The 23,368-nt window shown below is 38.5% G+C and overlaps 1 protein-coding gene across 4 annotated transcripts in view; it reads right to left on the minus strand.

Moving 5' to 3' along the window:
• LOC132121972 (transient receptor potential cation channel subfamily M member 4-like) overlaps positions 1 to 23,368 on the minus strand; it is a 100,833-nt gene that overhangs the window by 47,038 nt on the left and 30,427 nt on the right. For 2 of the 4 annotated variants that reach the window (XM_059531746.1, XM_059531747.1), the window contains exons 7-16: positions 20,771 to 20,835; positions 13,485 to 13,718; positions 13,116 to 13,212; positions 12,864 to 12,985; positions 10,865 to 11,098; positions 10,118 to 10,219; positions 9,880 to 10,008; positions 5,963 to 6,092; positions 5,724 to 5,869; positions 5,535 to 5,647 (exon numbers count right to left, since the gene is read on the minus strand). In XM_059531746.1, coding sequence (XP_059387729.1) covers positions 5,535 to 5,647; positions 5,724 to 5,869; positions 5,963 to 6,092; positions 9,880 to 10,008; positions 10,118 to 10,219; positions 10,865 to 11,098; positions 12,864 to 12,985; positions 13,116 to 13,212; positions 13,485 to 13,718; positions 20,771 to 20,835 — 1,372 coding nt within the window. Of the gene's footprint in view, positions 1 to 5,534; positions 5,648 to 5,723; positions 5,870 to 5,962; positions 6,093 to 9,879; positions 10,009 to 10,117; positions 10,220 to 10,864; positions 11,099 to 12,863; positions 12,986 to 13,115; positions 13,213 to 13,484; positions 13,719 to 20,770; positions 20,839 to 23,368 lie in introns of all 4 variants that reach the window. The other 2 variants (XM_059531743.1, XM_059531745.1) reach the window with 1 other exon arrangement.

The following is a 23,368-nucleotide window of genomic DNA, read 5'->3' on the forward strand; positions in this document are numbered from 1 at the left end:
CTTCTCTCTGGATGCCCGGCACTTACGGAGAGGGTGTGGCCTTTTATGCAACAAACACAGTTTTTCACTGTCATCAGATTTCGTTGGAGGCTCACCCGTGTCAGATGTGGCTCTGGGTGACACTTCTGTCTTGTGGACAGAGACTTCCCGCTGTCTGTTCGGTTTCCACACTATCTTCTCTGCCCTGGGGGCCATGTCTGTGTTCGCGATGAGGCTGAAGCTTGGGTTATTGGCAATACGAGCCTGCTGGCTGAAAAATTCAACAAAGAAGGAAAAGGGAGGATAGTTCACCTGGTTTTGATCACCCACTTTTCCTGGAGACGAGACGGGATTTTCTGTACAATCGGGTTTACGCCTCTCGCCGTGTCAAGGAAAGACAGGCCTGGTAAGTCTCCTTCAGCCTTAGCGGCCTCCAGTTCCATTAGTAGATCACCCAGCTTTGTCAGCTTAGATCCATCTCGGTTTAACATTTTTGGAAAGCTGTCAATACGTTTGAACAGAGCATTTTCTACTGCCTCAGCTGAGCCATATGTTAGTTCTAGTCTTTCCCATGCCATGGCCAGTCCTGCTTTTGGCCGATTGATGTGTATTGCTCTTATCTGTTCAATATGCTCTGCTGACTCTTTCCCGAGCCACTTTAGCAGAAGATCCATCTCCTCACTTGGTTCCAGGTTTAGGCCTCTGATGGCAGTCAAAAAGGAACGCTTCCATGCTCTGTAGTTTTGGGGTTTGTCATTGAACTGAAGCAAGCCTGTATCCACAAGCTCACGGCGGGCTAGATACCTAACAAAGTCATTTATGTGTGAGCTGGCATCATTTATGTATGAGCTGCAGTCATAAGAGTCTGGCCGTATGGCATGATGTGCGTGAGGAGGCCCAGTGTCATGATTTTGTGTTCTAAAGTGGTGTGTAGGAGAAGCATGTTCACCGCTGGACTTGAAATGAGGTAGACGAACGTCTCCGCGCGTCTCGTTGAATGGCTCGTGGTTGTCCTCGTATGTGCTGATGTAAGGCTGCTGTGAGATGAGATGATGAGGAGAAGTATTCTGATGCGGATAGAAGGGACTGGCTTCAGGCGTTAGTAGTGGAGGTGAAGCGCTGTGGTTAGGGACCGGCGCTGTCTTTGCTTGTGTGTCACCGTTTTCACATGACTTCAGTTCTGAATCCCTATCGTTTAGTTGATCGAGCACATACTGCTTTGTGCGGTGTAAGGCTTATAAAAGAACAGAGTCTTTGTCAAGGTCACAACTATGTTTCTCACTCTTTACATCAGCAACAGCTTCAAATGTCTCTGCTTCGGCAATGGCTGCTGCAGCCTCTTTTTTATATTTTAGCATTTCAATAGACACTTCCAATTTAGCTTGTTGTAGCCTCAGATTAGCTTCCTCTTCAGCATAGCATAGGCGTGCCTTTGCTGCTTCGGCTCTCGCTCTTGCTCTGACTGCTGCAGACCCGGATGATGATGAACTGGATCTCACTGAACAACATACTTGTGAGCGTGTACTTAACGATGCACTGTGTGGGTTCTCCTTTGCTGCTATAATGCAAACTCTCCTCTGTAGCCTGTAGCTCGGTGACGTGCCCTGCTCCAGTAGCACTCGACTGTAGAGTATGGGCAATTGATCGTCCACTGAATATTATTATTATTTTTTATACAGTGTTGTGTAATGTATTGAGAGTTGAATTGTGCAAAATAAATTTGCTGCATGTAGGTGCCAATACAGTAATGCAATTGATTAATCTTTAAGTTCTTTTTTTTTTTCATAAGATATTGAACACACCCAAAAAATCTGCCACTGCTGGCTAGTGCTTAAACACTTAATTTAACTACTGTGTCATTATGGCATAAATAGTCAAGTGAACAGCTGCATTTACGTTAAGTAGCCTAAATCAATAAAAGTATCACAAAGTATTTCTAATGGAGGAACGCCAAATTAGCATGTTACCTTTTAAACAAGAAAATTATTTAATTAATTAGTTCATTAATTAATATGCCGCAAGTTTAAATTTTTTAGGTTACGAAGGTAACCATGGTTCCCTGAGTAGGGAACAAGACACTGCGTCCTCTAGGGGCCGCTATGGGGAACACTTCGGCCTGACCCGTGTCTTAAACATATATTGAAAAAACACCAACTAGTTGGCCGGCTACAGCCTCTGACGTCACTACCGGCACGACCTTAAACAGGCACCGGGAGAACACGTCATTCACTTCTTCATCTGAAGCTTGCGTCCGAAGCATGGCAGGGAGCTAGAGGATGCAGTGTCTTGTTCCCTACTCAGGGAACCATGGTTACATTCTTAACCTGAAATATTCCCTTTCAAGGGAACATCGAACTGCGTCCTCTAGGGGCCGCTATGGGGAACAGTATACGCCATGCTGAGGGGAGTATAGGCCAGAATCATGGCGAGCACTAATTACCAACTCTACCATTTCCATGAAAGTTGCCCCTGGGACGATTATATGGCTGTCTGTGACAGTACCCCTTACGGCCAAAGGCCTAAGCTACATACCCAACTTAATTGTTAGGGCCTCGGCCCGGGGTAGAGCTGAAGGCTTGGAATCAGGAAAGATTCCTTTAAAGGGATATGGCTAAGAACCTAGCATTTTCTACCAAGTCTTGCCTGTCACACAGGGGCTTCCGCTAGCTTACACATAAGCTTGCTTAAAAAGAGCTGTCTCAATAGTTCTCTAGTAGCAACACCCTGTTTAGATAGGTATCCGAGGATACATAGGTGGAGTGGCACCCAAAATGAATGGGGCTTTTACCAACTCACGAAAGGCCACGAAGCAACCACGTAAAGCCCTCACCATATAGGATTTTAGAAAGAATGCAGAATACTAGCGTGCGAACTTAACACATTGTGGATTTCAGTGCAAAGTCTTCATGTGCACACTTACCATAGCATGGATTTTCAAATACTGTTCTAAGGAGGGGCTCTCGTTGCACTCATAGATGGAATGGTGCATCTCAAAACAGTATGTTTGAGAGTCATCAACTCGATCTATGGAAACAATACTGCAGCACTCTGGGAAAAAAAACCCAGAGAACTCAGTCTCATATGAGAGGAGAACTCCGAGCTCAGAGTAGCGTGCTCATAGGCGTCCCTTTTTGGAAAAAGGGGAGCGCTGCTAAACTACCACGAGAATCACCCAAATAGCCCCTCATGTTGAGGGAAGCGATGCTTGAAGTGTATAAATAAATACACACTAGCCTAATGGAGCCCAAGGAACCAAGGTCTAATCATCTCAAGAAAGGGAACGAGGTGGAGTGTGTAACCTTTACCGTACAGCAGTGGTTCCCAACCTTTTTCAACTCGAGGCCCACACAACCAAACACATATGTTTGCGCAGCCCACTGCAAAAAAATTAACTGACCCAGCTATTGTTGGGTAAATAACTTAGTACTCAGGAGCTAGATTGTTAACTGTCTTTATTTAATGAACTGGCAATGAATAGAAAATAACTCGGGCTAGTACGGCTTGGCACAACTGCTGTTGTTCTGTAGCATATGCAGCAAAAATATCTAAGATAAATTGGCGGTTTATTCTTAAACCAATTAGCGAGCTTGAATAGTGGAAGCATAGTTACAGTTTAATATTTATTTTTTTGCTATGTAATTTTTTATATATGAAATGATGTTGTTATGTTATGACTTAGACATTTTTACATATATTAACAATATTATTATTTCTTTTAATTGTAATTGGCGTAATACCATCGCGATTTCAGAAAGTGCGCAGAGACTTGTGTGCACACTTACCCACTTAAGTGGATTTTAGAAAGTGTGCAAAGTGTTCACGTGCACTGACCACCATGTGGTTTTGTAAAAGTACACAAAGCTTAGCGTGTGTACCTAAAGGTTCCTAAGCATCGCAGAGGTGCTGAATCGCATGGGAGAGGCAAGCTCAATTTTACAAACCTAGGGCAAGGGGAGCATCACCTGAGGCAGAATATACAAGAAGACTTCTGTAACTGCCACCTGCACTTCCCGCTAGATGCGGCAGCACCATTAAGCGGCTAGGAGACCCCTCAGGGTGACCTGGCCGGACATCCATGAAATTCCCTGCAGTGCTGTGCCAGGCCTGATGATCAAGGAGGCTCCCGCAGAAGCCTGTGATCTCAGCCACCTAATACCGGAACATGAAGCCGGATGGCTGGTGCTGACGAGTGTTTAGTAAACACTGTAATTGAGCACTGCAAAGGAAATTCACAGAGTTTATTAGTAGACACATAACCACCAGCTCAAGGGGCACCGCTCAAGGGGCACCTCTTTTTAGTCTGGACCTTCAATAAGGTGGTTGCTATGAACATAAAACCAGCCAAAAACAGTAGATACGAGTAGATACCTCTGTATCACTCTGATTCGGACGAGAATGCTGCCTCATCTGGATCACATCCCTTAGGTTCTGCTTACCTCCTCGTGACCCACGATTCCTCTTACCCCTGCCCACAGGTGGGGGAGGAGCGCAAGTCGCGACTCTAGCCTTCTGTGCCTGTCTTTGATCCTCAGATCGAGACAGGCCAGGACCCCTATGTTGTTCGGTTCAGACCTGGACCTTCGTGGAATGAAGGCTCTGAAAGCAGCAGAGCGCGCCTTCATCTCCCTGAACTTCTCGATCACCATCTCAACGGATATACCGAAAAGCTCAGAAGGCGAAACCTGAGTATCGAGAAGAAAGCCTTTTCTTTCTTCCAATGTCTGCCAGGTTCATCCACAGACGTCTCTCCACTGCCACCAGGGCCGCCATTGTCCCCGCCATGGTGGAGGCGGCCTGCTTGGTAGCATGGAGAGAGGTCCGTGGTGCAGCGCGGCTACCTGATCAGGAGAAAGGCCCTTGCCTCTATCCAGGTCTCTTAGCAGATCAGCCTGATATGCTTGAAGCAACACCATTGTGTGTAACAAAGCCACAGCCTGACATGCTGCTGCATATGCCTTGCCATTTAAGCCAGATGAATTTCTGAAGGGGCTTAGATGGCAAGAAGGGAGCTTAAGAGAGGATGCCAATCCTCTGCGGATTCTGAACCGCGGGAAGCAGATGGCTGCTTTTTTTTTTTTTTTTTTCAGAGAGGCGAACGAGAGCGGAGCTTTTTTCCTTGAAAAAACGCTCACGAAGCACGCAGATTGCCTCCTTAAAGACATGACATTGCGTGCTCTTCACCCAAACAAATGACGCAAAGATCGAGTGTGTCATCGGGTGTCAAATAACGTCGACACAGATGCACACATTGTCTAAATGCTAATAGTCGCCATGATATACAGAGAAAGATCACTCTTACCAGTTCTTTCAGATGCATGCTTCAAACAGAACAGTTAGTGAAGACGAGAAGAGAATGACGTGTTCTCCCGGTGCCTGTTTATGGTCGCTCCGGTATTGACGTCAGAGGCTGTTGCCAGCCAACTAGTTGGTGTTTTTTCAATGTATGCTTCAGACACGGGTCACGATGAGGTGTTCCCCATAGAGACCCATAGAGGACGCAGTTCAAAGTTCCCTTGAAAGGGAACTGAGGAAATTGGCACTACTTATGTACTGACTTGAACTTGATGAGGTTGGTGTAGACAAGAGGAGGAATGATCATCGTCAGCACGAGTTTCCAGAGCTCTGTTCCTCTTTCCATGTCACCCCACCAGATCTGAGACAGCAGGGACTAAAAAAAGAGACTGTTTAAGAAAAACACTCACCTTATTTCAAATGAAACAATGAATATCTGCATGCCAACAGACCTGTACTCCATCATGGCTGAAGAAATAACGGGCATCAGCAGCCATGGCCATCTTCAGACAGGTGGCGTCACCCCACAGATTTGATTTGCGGATCAGCAGCTTGTAGGAATAACTTGATTTGGTTTGGTAGCAAGTGCTGAACACATCTGTCAAAACAATTGCAGTGGAAGAAAAGTTTAAACTTTCTTTTACCACTGGTTTTATAAGATACCAATAGCAAAGACTATAACACATCCTACCATGAGCCATAAACTCAAACTTTGTGGCCAACTCCTTCATGGGGAGTTTAGCATCTGTCTCAGTCTCCAGTTTAGACAGCTCCCTCAGTATTTTGCATCCTCCCAGAGCCGTCAGAACAGACTCGCCACACTGAGAGAGAAAAGCAGCACAGATGAGCGGGATGTTGTGAGATCATCTCTATCTAAGAACAGATTATCTAAAATATCACAATAAGCTCATAATGATAAAGGTACCAAAAGGGCTGTTTTCATGTGTGTGTGTGTGTGTGTGTGTGTGTGTGTGTGTGTGTGTAGGTGTGTGTGTTTGTTTGATAGAGATGCAATACAGCACTTTTAAATATTAAAATTCTAAAGAACCTTTTCCACTATTACAAACGTTCTGCACAGTGGAAAAAGGTTGTATAAATGATATATTTATATTTATATATATATATACTTTACTATTTTGTATAAATGTGTTTCAAATAAAACACTAAAAACTAAAATCAATCAATTTAAATGCTAAAAGTGAATTTATGCATCAACATCACAACATCAAGTCAAATTTAATTGTATAACACTTTTCATAATACAAATTTTCAAAACAACTTTGCAGAAAACCATATGGGTTCAGTACGTCTATACTGACGCGGTGTGATGCGACATGATCCCCATCAGTAAACTGATGCCTCGTTCTATTTATGACAAAATGTACTGACACTATGTTCTGATGATTTGCATCTCTGATTTACAACTCTCGCGTTGGGCAAATACAGTTAGACAGTGTCTGCTCTATTTACAAATAATTTATATTTAAATAAATAAATAACCTAAACCAGCGGCATTACAAGATGGAAATATAGGCTAGAAAAGATATATTATAATATATATATATATATATATGTCCTACATCCATGACACTGGCTCACTGTGGAGTTGCCAGTTTTAATCTGAACAGCTCTTAACGAGTGTGCACTTGGATGGTTAGATGCATGATGGGCTAGTATATATAAAAAAAAAAAATCTTAAGGTCTTTCCAGCATTAAGATAAATCTGTTTGATTTTTTTAAATTATTTTTTTAAATCATCTTGTCTCAGTAATAAATTTGACTGGTAAATGATAAAGAATATTAAAACTTGTTTTGAACAAGTATTGATTTTTTGAATATTGATTTTAAGAAGGGGGGGGGGGGTCGATTTAAAATTTTTTGTTAAAAAATCTGGATTTTTTTTTTTTTTTAGGCCATATCGTCCAGCCCCTAGTTCAAACGTAATAATATTATTAAAACAGGGGAAATTATCATATATCAAACGATAACTGGGGAAGTGACAAACGAAGTTTTTGAAGCAGTGAGGATTTTACAACAAACTGCATTAATGTTTCGAAGCTTTTGACACAGTGCTCTACCCCGCAATCAATAAAAAGTTTTACACCAACTGTATCATTTAGATGTTTTGTTCATTATGATGTCATTGTAAGGTTTAATTGTCTATTTAATAAGCATATGTGTCATAGCAATAGATCTTACCAAATTAACATTTCGCATTTACTATATTTTGCAATAATATATTTTTTTCTCACCAATGTGAGCTGTTGACAACAGAAGATGGCGTTTACAAGCAGCAAAAATGTTTGTGGTTAAGGAAGGACTTTTATCCCTTTTGGGAACAGTGGTTGAGCCCGCAAGGTGTTTTAATTGTCATTCAGTCACAGACATTCACATGTCATTGTTTTTAATAGTAGTATCAGGCCTGGGAAGGTTACTTTTAAAAAGTAATCAGTAACGTATTTCGTTAGATTACTCAGGTTGAGTAACTTAATCTAAATACTTTAGAATACTTTGAAATACTTAAGCTTTGTAACACAACGGAACATATTAACTTGATGTCTTGTTATGCTTTCTGACATCTACCAGCCATTAGATTTGTGTTTTCTTTGCATTTTATTTTTAAGAAAAGTTTTCCACAGAATTTCTATGAACATCAGAAATTTATGTTATTTAAATCTTCCAATCAATATAAATTCAATTTGAATACAATGAATGGGTTCTTTGCTGTTTCATGGTGCATTCCAAGCTTCAAAACGAATCCAGACACACCAAACACATAATAAAAATAGCCAAAGCATCTGGCACAGTTGTCCAAGTTATACAATAGATTTGTTTAATGAATGGACCAAACTTTAAGTGAAAAGAGTCAAAATTGACAGGGCTTGTTTCCCACGGTCACAAGCAATGTTGTTATTAATGATGCTTTTGGGAAACACACCTCAGGGGTCGCAAAATTTCAAAACCCCTTGTAGCCCTTTGGGCAGGCATTCTTCAAATTTTGGTAGACAAAAAAAAAGAAAAAAAAGAAAGAAAAATGACATCGGCTGAACTTTACTGTGGACAAATCAGCATGATCAGCAAAAACTAGTAGATGATGTAGAATAATAGAATATCGAGATGTAATGATTCAATAAACTTCTGATGCGATAAAATTCACAATACAGATTACACCATAACATTTTTCTTACATTTTATTTATATATTTATTTTGTACAAAATTAGATTTAAGACAAATTATAAATGAAAATGTGTCCTTTTATTATTAGACAAAAGACAAATTGCTGCATATTTCTTTGTGAAATTGAAATGTTAAATAAAAAACTAACTTTAAATTTTAAAACAAATTTGAAATCAAATTAAAAAAAATCATACAACTTAAAGAAATATCTAAATTTAAGATATTTTAATTATCTGTGCTCTATTTTAAATCAGAGGAAACCGTTTGAATTGCTATCCAAAAAAAGATGCTAAATAATCATTTTAAAAAATTAAGTAAAAGCAGAATGGTCCGATTTTACCTTTGTGAATGAGATGCAAATGTCACTCTCTGACAGCATTAGTGCCACTAATGGAACAGCAGGTATTTAAAGGCTGCTGCCCCTTTAAGAATGAGTGCATGGATCCAATATAATAATGCACAGGATATTTATTTTTCCACTGTATTTTGTGTCTGTGTTCATTCAGAAGCAAGAAAATGCAAAAGAGGAATCAATTCTGTGTAAGCGATTGTCTGAAACGCTGCTCTCGGCACGTGCTTTGCTTACTTAAATATAAAAATAAATTTGGGTGGCAGTGGCTCAGTGGTTCATGTAGGTTGTCTACAAACTGGAAGGTTGGTGGTTCAATCTCCAGCTCCACCTGACCAAGTGTCGAGGTGTCCTTGAGCAAGACACCTAACCCCAGCTGCTCCTGACGAGCTGGATGGCGCCTTGAATGGCTGACACCGCAGTCGGTGTATGAATGGGTGAATGTGAGGCAACTTGTAAAGCGCTTTGGATGGCCATGTGGTCTGTTGAAAGCGCTATATAAATGCAGTCCATTTACCATTTAATAAATGACATCAAAATAAAAGTAATCACTGGTAATCTAAAATACTTTTCAGATGTAACTGTAATCTGATTACCCCTTATTTCAAATGTAATTATAACGAAATACAGTTACTCATATTTTGTATTTTAAATACGTAACGCCGTTACATGTATTTCGTTACTCCCCAACCCTGAGTAGTACTATACTTAACAACAATACACCATGTAAAAACACTATATACAGGCATGCTGACTGATATAACTATAACATTGCACTAAATGTATCGCGGGTATGGGACAGTGCAATCCACGCGCTTTGTATTCGATTCTAGCGTGAAGTGCCAGTGAGGTAACAAAGCTTCATTTTCACAGGTGACGTGACAGCCTCATTTCAAGCAATGCTCAGAAAACTGTTTTAAAGCACTAGTATGTCAAAAACTCGAAACCTGTGTCGACACTAGGTGTCGATCTACCCATCCCTACCAATAACAAATTTAAAAAAATATCAGCCCTTAACTGATATTTTGCACATCCCTAATAATATTACAATAACTAAAGCAAATCATCAGAAGCACGTTACCATTTCCCAGCATAAGATCGCCATTTCACCACGGTTCTGCAGCACCGCCCAGAGGAAGAGACATAACCACGGGTGCTTGCACATGTTTTGCGGATAAGAGCACTCCTCTTTCAGGGTCTTGCAAACCCTCTGTAGGGTGGCATTCAAAGACAACGACATTTCATTTTTAGGTACTGAGTAGACAATGCAAAAAAATATATATTTTCAAATTATACAGAACTAAAGTGTGGTCTGGTACCTTCAAAGCTTTTCTTCTGGTAGATGCTGCATCCACTTTGAGCAAAGACTTATAGAAGGGCTGGCACACCTCTCCCAAAAGGTCCTCCAGCAGCAGACTCACCTACAGTAGGATGAGAAATCGGTGACATTTACAACAGCACATATTCAGTAACACGACTGGTGCACAAAACATCCATATATGCAGCTCTCTAATCAGTTCCTTTTTTAAGTCATGAATATTTAGATCACATCTCACTAATATTTAGAACATATCTCATGAATATTTAGATCATATATCAATATTTAGATAGATAAAGAGAAATTAAGATTTTGAGGAAAAACATTCAAGGATTTTTCTCCATCTACAGCTAGTGAACAGGGATCAACATTTTAAGTGCGCTACACACTCAGTGTAGGGCACTACATTTAAGTGCCCTACACAAAACAGTCCAAATCTAATTTGTGGGACGATTTTAAAGAGAAGACCCATATTTGATGGGTGGGGTCATGCAGATTACTTTGAAGCTGGCTAAATATGAATTTTGGACAATCAAAAATTATCTCTATTGAGCCATGTTCACTTGCATTACATGGAGAAAAATATTTTCTTCTAAAACCTTCATTTCTCTTCAGCTGAAAAAAAGTATTGTACATCTTAGATTCCCTGGAGGTGTAAATAATCAGGAAACTACCTACAGGTGGGTGTTACTATGAATTGGTGACAGACTCAATAACCTGCCAATATTTGTCCATTTCCAGATCTCACCTCATAAATGCTGACACGGCATGTCTTATCAATGGACTCGTTTATGCGCTCTTCCAGGAAATACTGCAGCAGCATGCCGGCCTGAGAGGTTTTAGAGATGGAGTCATAAAGACCCTCCAGTCGGCCATAAGTCAGGTAGTTCACAATGTTTAGACCGTTGTCAATGAAGAGACGCACAAATTGGGGTTTATTGTTCTCCAGGGCATCAGTCATGGATTCTTCAAGATCTTCATACTGTTTATGTCAAAATATAACAATTTCAATCATTAACATCACTTAATGCATAACAGATTAGAAGTGGACATTTTTAATATGAACACAAGGAATGGTTTTGTTATTGGTCATTTTTTCCTGTGCTCAAATGTATTGATCAGTCTGAAATTTGAGGAAATATGGGATGAGTTAGTCAATCAGTTAAAGCATATTTAATAGTTCCATAACCTCTCAAAAGATAGACTGCCATTCAAGTTTGCGATGGTAAGATTTTTTAAAAGACATCTCTTCTGCTCACCAAGCCTGCATTTATTTGATCAGAAAAACAGTTAAAACTGTACTACTGTGAAATATTGTTCAAATAAAAAAAAAAAAAATTATATTTGAATATAATTTAAAGTGTGATTTATTCCTTTGATGCATAATTTCTCCAGTCTTCAGTGTCACATGATACTTTAGAAATCATACTGATATTCTAATTTGCTGCTCAAGAAACATTATCATCAACTGTTAAAAAACTTCTGCTTATTAATATTGGTGTGTTGCTTAGGGCCCCATTTTATCGATCTAAACGCAAAGTGTAAAGCGCACGGCGCAGGTGCACTCAGGGCATGTCCAAATCCACTTTTGCTATTTTAACAACAGAAAAACGGTTGACTCGCCCGGGCGCATGGTCTAAATGGGTTGTCCCTATTCTGTTAATGAGTAATGGGTGTTTTTTGGGCGTAACATGCAATAAACCAATCAGAGTCTCATCTTCCATTCCCTTAAGAGCCAGTTGCGCTCGTGCCATTAAGGATTTGCTATTTACACAGTGGAATTTGGCAAGCGCAAAGACAGAACGCATCTCGTTGATGAAACGGAGCTGCAAGCAAATAGATAGCCTAATTCTGATACATGAGATGACTATCCATTATGACATATATATAGATTTAATTACAAAAAATTATTATGCATTGCAATCCTTGAATAATAATTGGGGCCCTATCATACACCCGGCACAATGCGACGCAAGCCGCAGAGCAAGTGTGTTTGCTAGTTTCAGTCCGGCGCCGTTCCCATTTTCCTGTCCAGCGCCACGTCGTTTAATTAGCAATGCATTTGCGCGCCTATGGGCGTGCTGGTCTAAAAAAAGCGGTGTGTTCAGGCACATTGCTGGAGCATTGCTATTTCAAGGACCTGAAAATAGACTGCGCCATAGACCAGCTCAAACCTAAAGTCTGGTGCAATGTTTTTTCTTTGTTATTTAAAGAGCGTGTTAGTATAGCTGGGTCCACAACGCACTTAAATGCTGCTTATTAAACACAAAATGCGAACGGCGCCGGACTGAAACTAGCAAACACCCTTGCGCTGCACCTTACATCACATTGCGCCGGGTGGATGATGGGGCCCTTAATATTTTTGTGGAAAATTCAAAAAAGTACTAAATGAAATTGAACTGATTTGCAACAACATAAATGTCTTTACTGCTAATTTTGATCAATTTAATGTGTCTTTGCTGAACAAAAATACATTTCTTTATTATTGACCCCAACCTTTTGAACAGTAGTATACATAAATTGTAAAAAAAAAAATATATTGGACATGAAATCATTTGTCAATGACACTTTCAATTTGGTAAACGCTTTTATCCAAAGTGACTCTTCATTCAATGTGTACATTTACCGGTAATCAGTTCATCCTGGGAATCAAACCCAGGACCTTGCCCCTTTTAGTGCTATTCTGTGCTGTTTGAACTACAGTAACACTCAACAACTTATATATTTCTCACAATTCTCTACTGTACCTTCCAGTCAATGTTTCCACTGAACAGTTCACTTTTGGCAATGTCCACTCTGTTCCAGGTTACAGCCAGCTTCAACTCATCAACATAGGGGTTAGTAGTCATAGAAACCCGATGTTTACTCGCTAACACATACACACAGCAAAATTATGTTGATTAAAAATATTTGAAATGTATTAACATCAAAGTACACTGTAGACAGAAAAGGTTAGAAGTTAAAGTGACACAAACACTGAAATAACCAGTTTAATCTACCTTGAACAAGCACTTTAAGCATCACAGTGTCAAAATCATCCGTTCCTTCTGCGTGATAAATGGAGATGAGGTCTTTCTTCTGGTAGATGCTTAAAACCTTTCAGGAGCAAGCCAAGCAGCAAGATCAAAAAATCAGTGCTTAAAATAACTGTGGCATGCCAACTTAACACATAACTGAATAAAAAAAGCAAAATATTAAACATAAGTAAACCACTATTTTGTAGAGGGGGCTCAAAATGACAACTTTCACAAAAACATTTGGAGCCAAATTACAGAGGGGATGCCGAGAAAGATGGCAGCATAATTTTATTTTTATACAGTGATTAAAAGTGAAAGTCAATTTGTTTTTCATCAGAGTGTGACATTTACCTTATCAACAAGCTTGTCCATGTCTTGCTCTGAAGGAAAGTGTTTCTTTACTTTCGTGGTTATTCGTTCTCTAAGCTCTATGTTGGGAGACCCTTCCTCCTTCTCTGCTCCTCCAAACGCACACATCGGATCAGACTGCACATTCTCCACAATGTCACTCACAAGATTAGCAAGCCCACCCGAACCAGCCAGGACCAACCAGGGCATTGAATTCTTCAGAGAGATTTCTAATGCCTGAGATGAAAGAAGATGGTAAGAGAACAATTAAAGTAAAAAATGAAAAATGGCTGTTAATTTAATCACCCTCATTCAAAAATATAGGTGGCATTTTTTTGTTCTTTGGTAGAAGGGTAAAGAATATTCTTAACTGAAACCATGGTCCTTGCTAATTCATAAAAGGCAAGTTAGAGGCAACTGGCACTTCAGAGTCAAAAAATCATACACAGACAAGACAAAATTGATACATGTGACTCCTGACAATATATATTGAGGTATTATGATGCAAAACAATTGGTCTGTACAAGAAACTCAACATTCTTTATGACATTGTTACCTGTAATCCACAGCCTCATGAATCTGATTCTTTTCCCCAAACTGGTTTACGCAATTTTGTCACATACTGTACACAGATATATTACTGGAGAACCCAATAATATTATGTAACTCTAATATTTTACATTAGAGAGGCACGATATATTGGCCACCATATTGATATCGGCTGATAAATGTTAATGTTTCTGTTATCGTTATGGAACCGATAAGAGAATTTAGCCGATATCTTAGAGCCAATATATAATGTATTATTTTCAGCAGAGACACTTCAGATGCGCACTGCTCACCATGATGGTTTTTAATTGCTTGAAATTGGAAACACTTGGAAAGGAAACACTTTGGAAAAGGAAAATACAGTGAACTGCAACACATGCAGGGCAAGTCTGTCATATTATAATGGGATTTTTAGCTACTGTAAAATAATGTAACGGAATCTTTGTTCACCCATGTTTTAACGCGTTAAAGGGTTGGTTCACCCAAAATCGAAAATTATGTCATTAATGACTCCCCCTTGCATCGTTCCAAACCCATAAGACCTCCGTTCATCTTCGGAACAAAGTTTAAGATATTTTAGATTTAGTCCGAGAGCTTTTTGACCCTCCATTGGAAATGTATGTACGGTATACTGTCCATGTACAGAAAGCAAGGTTATTATAGTTTTGCAATTTTCATTAGTTTTTATTTTTATTTCGTTTAGATTTTTTGTTTTCAAATGCAGTTTAGTTTTAATTAGCTTTTCAAGTGGGTTTGCTAGTTTAGTTTAAATTTTTTTTTAATGCTTAGTTTTAGTTTAGTTTTTATTAGTTTTAGTGTTAGTTTTAGTCTTTTTTTGTAGTAATTTGGGTTATTTGTCAGGAGCAAGATTAAAAAAGGTCAGAAAAAAATTAATGTGTAATAATAACTCAACAAAAACATCATACAATTTAGAAAATATTAATTCAAAAATAAAACCAGTACATAAAATGTACATATGGGCACAAATCTAAAAAACAGTCTCAACACTCTGCAGTAAGTGTAAAATGTGAAAGTGACGTGTGCCAGTAAAAAAAACCTAAAGAGCCAACAGTCTAAAGAAGACATACATGAACTGCATGTATTCAACCCATTTTTGAGCCACAACAAGACATTTCTGTCAGATTGTCAGGAAGCTCAATCTGAGAAAAGAACATGACAAATAACAAATAAAAAGAAAACTTTAAATACAGCTTAATTTTTTTGTGTGTGTGTGTGTGCGTGAGTGAGTGTGCATTGGCTGATGAACGTTCTGAGGTGTGACATTATTTTCTGGGAAAAGCAAGGCGAACGCAGTTCCAGGCAGCTCTCTTGACCGCATTACAGTTCCATATTACATCGCATAGTAAAACTGTAATGACGGAAATAACTGGACTAACAAAAACAACAACATGACACAATATTTTCCAAAATTACACGACATTTCTCATTAGCAAGGTAATAACAGGGCTGTTTAGAGATGCTGCTGCAGTCTAATTCACACAAGCTCTCTCTCTATTTCTCTCGCTTAAGCCTCTGTCACCAGCTTTAAAATGACATTGTAAAACCAGCAAAAGAGGCGTTGGATGAGATGCGGAAGAAATAGTCCTACCCACAATAACGATTTGAGTACAAAAACCAAACAAATCAGCATTATTTTTCTAATAATTCAACAGCCCGTCGTCAATTATTCCTTAACGTTACTGGAATCACAGCTGTTTTGACATCGACATCCCAAGTGCATTTTATCTCAAACTTGCGCCTAGTTAACTTTCTGAAGTAGGAATCGCTTCTCGGGTCGACATTAACACACTCACAAAATTATATTCAGAATTAAAAATATTTTATACCACTTTTTAATGTGTGATTGTGTAAAGGTGTTCGCGAGATGCCAACCTTTCGCAAACTTGCTTTCAACATTGAACTATAGACTGTAGCTGGGAGGGGCTGTGTGTGTGTGTGTGTGTGTGTGTGTGTGTGTGTGTGTGTGTGTGTGTGTGTTTGTGTGTGTGTGTGTGTGTGTGTGTGTGTGTATGTGTGAGTGTTCTTTTTTTGTGACATATCAGGACACAAATTTGTGACATGGGTATGACACATGTATTACAAGGAGAGGGTGACTTATGAGGACATAAGCCATGTCCCCATTTTTCAAAATGCTTATAAATCATACAGAATGAGTTTTTTTGAGAAAGTAAAAATGAACAAAGTTTCCTGTGAGGGTTAGGGTTAGATGTAGGACCACAGAATATACAGTTTGAACAGTGTGTGTGTGTGTGTGTGTGTGTGTGCGCACGCGTGTACGTGAGAGAGACGCGTGAGTGAGTAAGAGATGCAGGGAAAGGAAATGCAGCTGAAAATTACTTGCTCTATGAAAGACATTGACAAAGGACATTTAATCTATAATTTTATTTTATTTCAGTTAGTTTTGCCAAACACACATTACAGTTTTGGTTAGTTATCGTTTTTTTGTAATGCCTTGTTTATATTTTTATTTTAGTAAACGACTGTTTTTTCCCACCTAGTTTTTTTTTTTCGTTCGTTTTTGTTAACGATTATAACCTTGCCAGAAAGGTAATAAAAACATCATCAAAATAGTCCATGTGACATCAGAGGCTCAGTTAGAATATGTTGAAGCATAGAAAATACATTTTGGTCCAAAAATAACAAAAATTACGACTTTATTCAGCATGGTCTTCTCTTCTGGAGTGACGCTGCTGACGTACGATGCTGCTGACATGTTTTCTGACATGTTTCCCAATAACAAAAATAATACGTCAACAGCTTCGTACGTCAGCAGCGTCAACCCTTAACCCTTGTTTTAAATCTAGCCAAAAAGCCATGTGTTGACTGTGAAACAGTAGACATTAAAGGGTTAGTTCACACAAAAATGAAAATTATGTCATTAACCCTCTGGAGTCTAAGGGTATTTTTGGGGCCTGGAGAAGTTTTGTCATGTCCTGACATTTGTGCTTTTTTCAGTTTCTTATACACATCTAAATGGCTAATGTCTAATCTCTCTGTAATCAGCACAAACTGGGCTATAATAATATGTGAGCAGCATGCATGTACATGATTGTGTTTTTGAGAAAAAAAGTTATGCGTGGTTAGTGAAAAACTAAAAATGTTAAATCACTTGAATAAGGCAATAAAACACATACAGAACATTGGTTCCCAGGACTTTTGAGAACTGAAACTTGTAGCATAGAATTTTTCTTTCTAAATTATGTGAAAATCATCTTGTTTACTCACTTACAGAAAACAATATATTGATTTACATTTTCTAAGACACTTTTTGTTGGTAAAAGTCATATGCGAGTAAGCGTCAACTATCAAGAATATCATTGTGATTTACACTTTTTATATAGTCTATGGATTTAAACCTGAGAAGACAAAGACCCGCATAATGAGCTGCATAATGAGCCTCTCAGTCATCTGTGCCACTGTGAGTGAGGAGTTACAAGAAAGAATGTGAGGACAAAATAAATCTATATAATTTTATGTTTGTAGTTTATTTAGAATATATTTAATTATCCCACAACATAATTAAATATCCACTTGGGGGAGCAGTTAAACAGTTTATTAGAACAATCAAAGCTGACTTTCAAACTGAAATTTTTGCATCATTACTCCAGTCACACAATCCTTCAGAAATCCTTTTAACAATCGTATTTTCTACAACAACAAAAAAAAACCATTTATTGTTATTATTATTATCATTATTATTATTATTATTAATGTCGAAAACATTATATTCAGGTTTTTTAGGGGGGTTAAATTGAAAGAACAGCACTGTGTTACATTTGTTACAGTTACATTTATTTGTTACATTTATATTATTTATATCAAGCTTTTGAATGGTATAGTATTGTATATTGTTATTGAAACTTCATAATATTTCACTTGATTATACATTTAGTCAGGAATTAAATTTTGGAAAAAGTCTAACTAGTAAAATGTTTACACGTTATGTGAAAACTAGTACAAGTATATAAATAAATAAAAAGAGACTTGCTCATGTTTATGATCTCTGCTGAATAAGGTGCTTCATTCTTTTTTCTGAGGAAATTCAAATATCAAATCCTCAACCACATCACATCTTTTTGAGGTGAATTATGTCTTATTCCTCTCATTGCAAAGCAAACAGTAAAATAAAAAACTTGAAGAACAGTCTCGCTGCATTGTCTTCTGTTGTGTGGGCATATTCAAGTCACGCACTTAGTAAACATTAGAATCTGAATAGAGCGTTCAGCGTGGTCACATTAAAAGATAATGAAGGGAGAATCCCATCATTCCACACTCCTTCTTAGCGTCATCAAACCACTAGATTGTTATTGTTTTGGTAGTGCGCCCTCTAGTGGCAGGTCCTACAACCTGTACCTTTAAGACAAATACAAAGAAAGGATGGAACTGAAAAATACGAACATGAAAAGTATGAGTATGTACAACACTCAATACTTAGTTGGGGCTCTTTTTGCCTGAATTACTGCAGTAATGCGGTGCGGCATGGAGTCAATCAGTCTGTGGCTCAGGTGTTATGAGAGCCCAGGTTGCTCTGATAGTGGCCTTCAGCTCTTCTGCATTCTTGGGCCTGGTATCGCATCGTCCTCTTCACAACACTCCATAGATTTGATATGGGGTTAAGGTCAGGCGAGTTTGCTGGCCAGTTAAGAACAGGGATACCATGGTCCTTAAACCAGGAACTGGTAGCTTCGGCACTGTGTGCAGTTGCCAAGTTCTAGAACAACACGTGCTCCCATCCAGACATCGTCTCTTTCATGGAAGACCCTGCATTTTCCAACATGACAATGCCAGACCTCATACAGCATCAATTATAACATCATGGCTGCGTAGAAGGAGGATCCGGGTACTGAAATGGCCAGCCTGCAGTACAGATCTACATTTACATTTACATTTAATCATTTAGCAGACACTTTTATCAAAAGCACTTACAAATGAGAACAATAGAAGCAGTCAGGTCAACAAGAGAACAACAACAGTATACAAGTGCCATGACAAGTCTCAGTTAGTCTAGTACAGAATGAATAGCCAGGTGTTTTTTTTTTTTTTTTTTTTAATGAAAAGACAAGAAAAGAAGGAAAAGTGCTAGTATTAGTTGGTTAAGTGCTGGCGAAAAAGATGAGTCTTTAGATGTTTCTTGAAAATGAGTAAAGACTCAGCTGTACGAATTGAGATTGGGAGGTCATTCCACCAGCTGGGCAGGAAAAGGTCCGTGAGAGTGATTTTGAACTTCTTTGGGATGGCACCACAAGGCGTTGTTCACTTGCAGAGCGCAAACTTCTGGAGGGTATATAAGATTTAACCAGTGTGTTTAGGTATGTTGGTGCAGTGCCAGTGGTCGTCTTGTAGGCAAGCATCAGTACCTTGAATTTGATGCGAGCGGCTACTGGTAGCCAGTGTAACCTGGTGAGGAGAGGAGTAACGTGAGCTTTTTTTGGCTCATTGAAGATAACCCTCGCTGCTGCATTCTGGATCAATTGCAGAGGCTTGACAGTACATGCAGGAAGGCCCGCCAGGAGAGCATTACAATAGTCCAGTCTGGAGAGAACAAGAGCTTGGACAAGAAGTTGGGTGGCTTGCTCTGACAGGAAGGGTCTAATCTTCCTAATGTTGCATAAGGCAAATCTGCAGGACCGGGTCGTTGTAGCAATGTGGTCTGTGAAGCTTAACTGATGATCCATCACAACTCCTAGGTTTCTGGCTGTCCTTGAAGGAGTAATGGTTGACGAACCCAGCTGTATAGAGAAGTTGTGATGAAGCAAAGGGTTAGCTGGAATCACCAGGAGTTCTGTCTTCGTAAGGTTAAGCTGAAGGTGATGGTCATTCATCCAGCTAGAAATGTCACTCAGACAGGCTGAAATGCGAGCAGCTACCTTTAACCCATAGAAATCATTTGGTGCATTAAAAAGAGGAAGATGCAACAAAGAAGACCTAAGACACTTGAGCAACTAGAAGCCTGTATTAGACAAGAATGGGACAACATTCCTATTCCTAAACTTGAGCAACTTGTCTCCTCAGTCCCCAGATGTTTGCAGACTGTTATAAAAAGAAGAGGGGATGCCACACAGTGTTAAACATGGCCTTGTCCCAACTTTTTTGAGATGTGTTGATGCCATGAAATTTAAAATCAACTTATTTTTCCCTTAAAATGACACAATGATACGTTTGATATGTCATCTATGTTGTATTCTAAATAAAATATTGAAATTGGAAACTTCCACATCATTGCATGCGTTTTTATTCACACTTTATTCAAAAAAGTGTCCCAACTTTTTACACACTAATGGGAAGAAAAAAAAAACATATTGGTCGGGCTCTAAAAAATAACCAGTTCAAAAAAATGTATTTGTTCGTCAGCCAGCCGTCACTCCTGACCGTTTGCTTGAGGCTGTGGATTACAGGCAATAATGTTTTAAATAATGTTCAGTTTCTTGCACAGACCAAAAGACCTCAATATATCATCAGGAACCATAGGTATTCATTTAGTCTTTTCTGTATATGCTTTTTTGACTCTAAAGTGCTGGTATCTGCTGACCTGCATTATATGGGGCTGTGGTTTCAGCTCATAATCTTCTTTACTATTCTGCTAAAGAAAAAAGTCACCTACCTCTTGAATGGCCTTGGTGGTGAGTAAATTAATAGCAAATCTTATTTTTTGGGGTGAAATATACCTTTCAGATGTAGGATAGAGGAAGTTTTGTTTAATATAATTGTAATCTGCTCACCTCCACCATGGAAACTTCTCCAGATATCAGCATATTCAGAACAGGAATGTCAATGCTTGCACTGCCTGCTGAGATGACATATTTAAGCAACCGCAGTGAGAATGAAATCCTTGTTGCTTTCATTAAAGTGATCTTATCATAAAATACATAAAACACATAATGTGATTATACATATTAAACACTATAAATATATTAGTTTTCACTGAATATGGTTAATATTTCATTTGATAAGCTTTTTTGCCTTTATACTTAAAGCTTTGTCTTCTCTTGCAATAGCTCAAAATGACCTTTAGGTGGCCAAAACCTCTCCCTTGTTAAACAAATGTCAATGTTTGCTGGTTAGCCTGTAACAAGTCTGTTCAGTTAAATAACTGCAATGAAACCTAGCAATGTAAAGTCAACTGTACATCAGTAATACAGTAGGTGGCCAACCTACCAACCTATCGCCACGAGTGCCGCCAGCACCGTGTCTGCAAAGTGCATTTGCAGCTTTTGACCGCTGAGTGGCGCCTTAAAAACAAGTTATCAAACAAGCACATGAAAGCACATTTTCGCAAATAGATTAGTTTTGCCTCAACAATGTGTTACATTTGATAGCTGCAGTCGGGGAAAATTAAAGAAAAACACTGTAGTTAAAATATTTAATATTCACAGATTAAAGTTTATCAGGCTACTTAAAGTTATGTACATTTCTTAGAACGAAATCAAGCAGGATAAATGTCAAGCCTATGAGCTTGTGCTAATACTTACTCTAATCGGAGCATTAAAAGTGGTAGCCTATTTTAGTGAGCTAGGCTACATGGATTAATATGCAAAATGTCAATGTTTTCACATATTAGGCCTATATTTGAATTTATATTTTAAAATTCCTTTAATAAAACAGAATGCATTTTGGTCACGCACTGCTTTGTTATTCGTTACCTGTCCTATATTTTGACAGATAACTTCTTTGGGAAATATATATTTGTCTGTACACTGATTAAGAAATTGTTGCGTGTTTTATAAATAATTTACTATTATAATAATTTAATAATAATAATAATAAATAATTTACTATATAAAGAAAGAAACGAATAAATTAAACCTGCACGATTTAGCTAAATCATTGAAACTCTAAAGAATGGACTGATTAATAAAACATCCTCACGTTTAAACTCTTTAAACGTTAAAAGTTCTTTCATTATATTCAACAAAGTGGACACAATTTAAAAAAAGAGCTCCATTAATTGACAAATCAAATGAATCAATTCAAAATGAAAGTATTATGTAATCTGTGAAGGTTGCATATCTCTTTAAAGGCAGGTCCATGTGGAGAGAGCCAGCACCATGAATTTCATCTTGCAGCTGGCAAGAAAACATTTGTTTATGAATAAATAGTTAATGTCTCCGTTTTCACAATTATTAGACTACTTCTGCCTGTGCTTTGTGGCAAACTTAATGCATTTGCTTGAGCGTGGAATATATTAAGGCTGTAAGGAACCCTTAACTGGACTGCTATTTTCCTCCTGGTCGGCAGGTGGCGTCTCTCACCAGACTCCTGCTGAACTCAACCACTCATTATGCCTGATGCATCACACCTGTATCTTGCCCTATTTAAGTGTGTTTGTGCCATGCCTTATTGTTCAGTCTTGAGGCTGTTTTACCTGTTGCAAGCTAAGTCTGTTAAAGTTTAAGTTTAAGTCTTTGGACCCTTGTGTCTATTTTTCTTTGTACTGTTACTTTGAAGCTCGGCTTGTTTTGTTGCACTTTTTATTAGTAAAGATTGTCTTTTGTTGAAGATCCATGACTCCTTGCCGTTTGATCATCCCTGCACTTGGATTCATTTAGTGGGGCATTAGCTCAATACATTAACTTGACTTTGAACGCAACAGACCCGGGTTCAATCCCCACCCAGAACAGCCCCATTACAAGGTTTTTCTGAAGAACGCTGCTCAGTTTAACTGTTCAGAACAAACAAGTGACTCATGCACAACCATCAGAAAACAGAAAGACAGTCGTGGATCATCAGGTAACAGCACACAGTATTAAGAACCAAGGGTTCCCAAACTTTTGAGTGGGGTTTTAATAATTTCAGCATTTTTTTTGTCTTGTGGACTAAATGTTAACATCTTTTATGTACAATATCTTACTCGGGACAGTACTAAATAAAATATAACATGCATTTAGTATGATCTCTCTTATTTTTTGAAAATTACTCACATTTTCACAGATTCTGCAAGGGGTGCCCAAACTTTCGAGCCCCACTGTATATATATGTATATATATATGTAACGACTGTTTAATAACAATAGCATGCATAATAGCCTTTCTGTAGGTCTTTCTTTAAATTTTTGATGAGTAGACTGTATCCCACGTTTTGAAATTAACTCACCGTATTTGTTTATGGTTTTTAAGGATGTTATAATGTTATTGTTGTTTTATGTCTTCCTTTCATCATTGTTTACAAACCAACATTTTACAATTACATTCAGTTCGCAATCCGTCCCTTTGCGACACCTGGCAGTAAATTCGCGAATGATTTATAAACGTGACTGACTTGCATTTAACGCCACGACCCTGCGGCGACGGGACACGCGGCGGTATTAATCATTCTGGTTG

This window comes from Carassius carassius, chromosome 40, assembly GCF_963082965.1.
Source record: "Carassius carassius chromosome 40, fCarCar2.1, whole genome shotgun sequence".
In the NCBI taxonomy this organism is placed as follows: domain Eukaryota; kingdom Metazoa; phylum Chordata; class Actinopteri; order Cypriniformes; family Cyprinidae; genus Carassius; species Carassius carassius.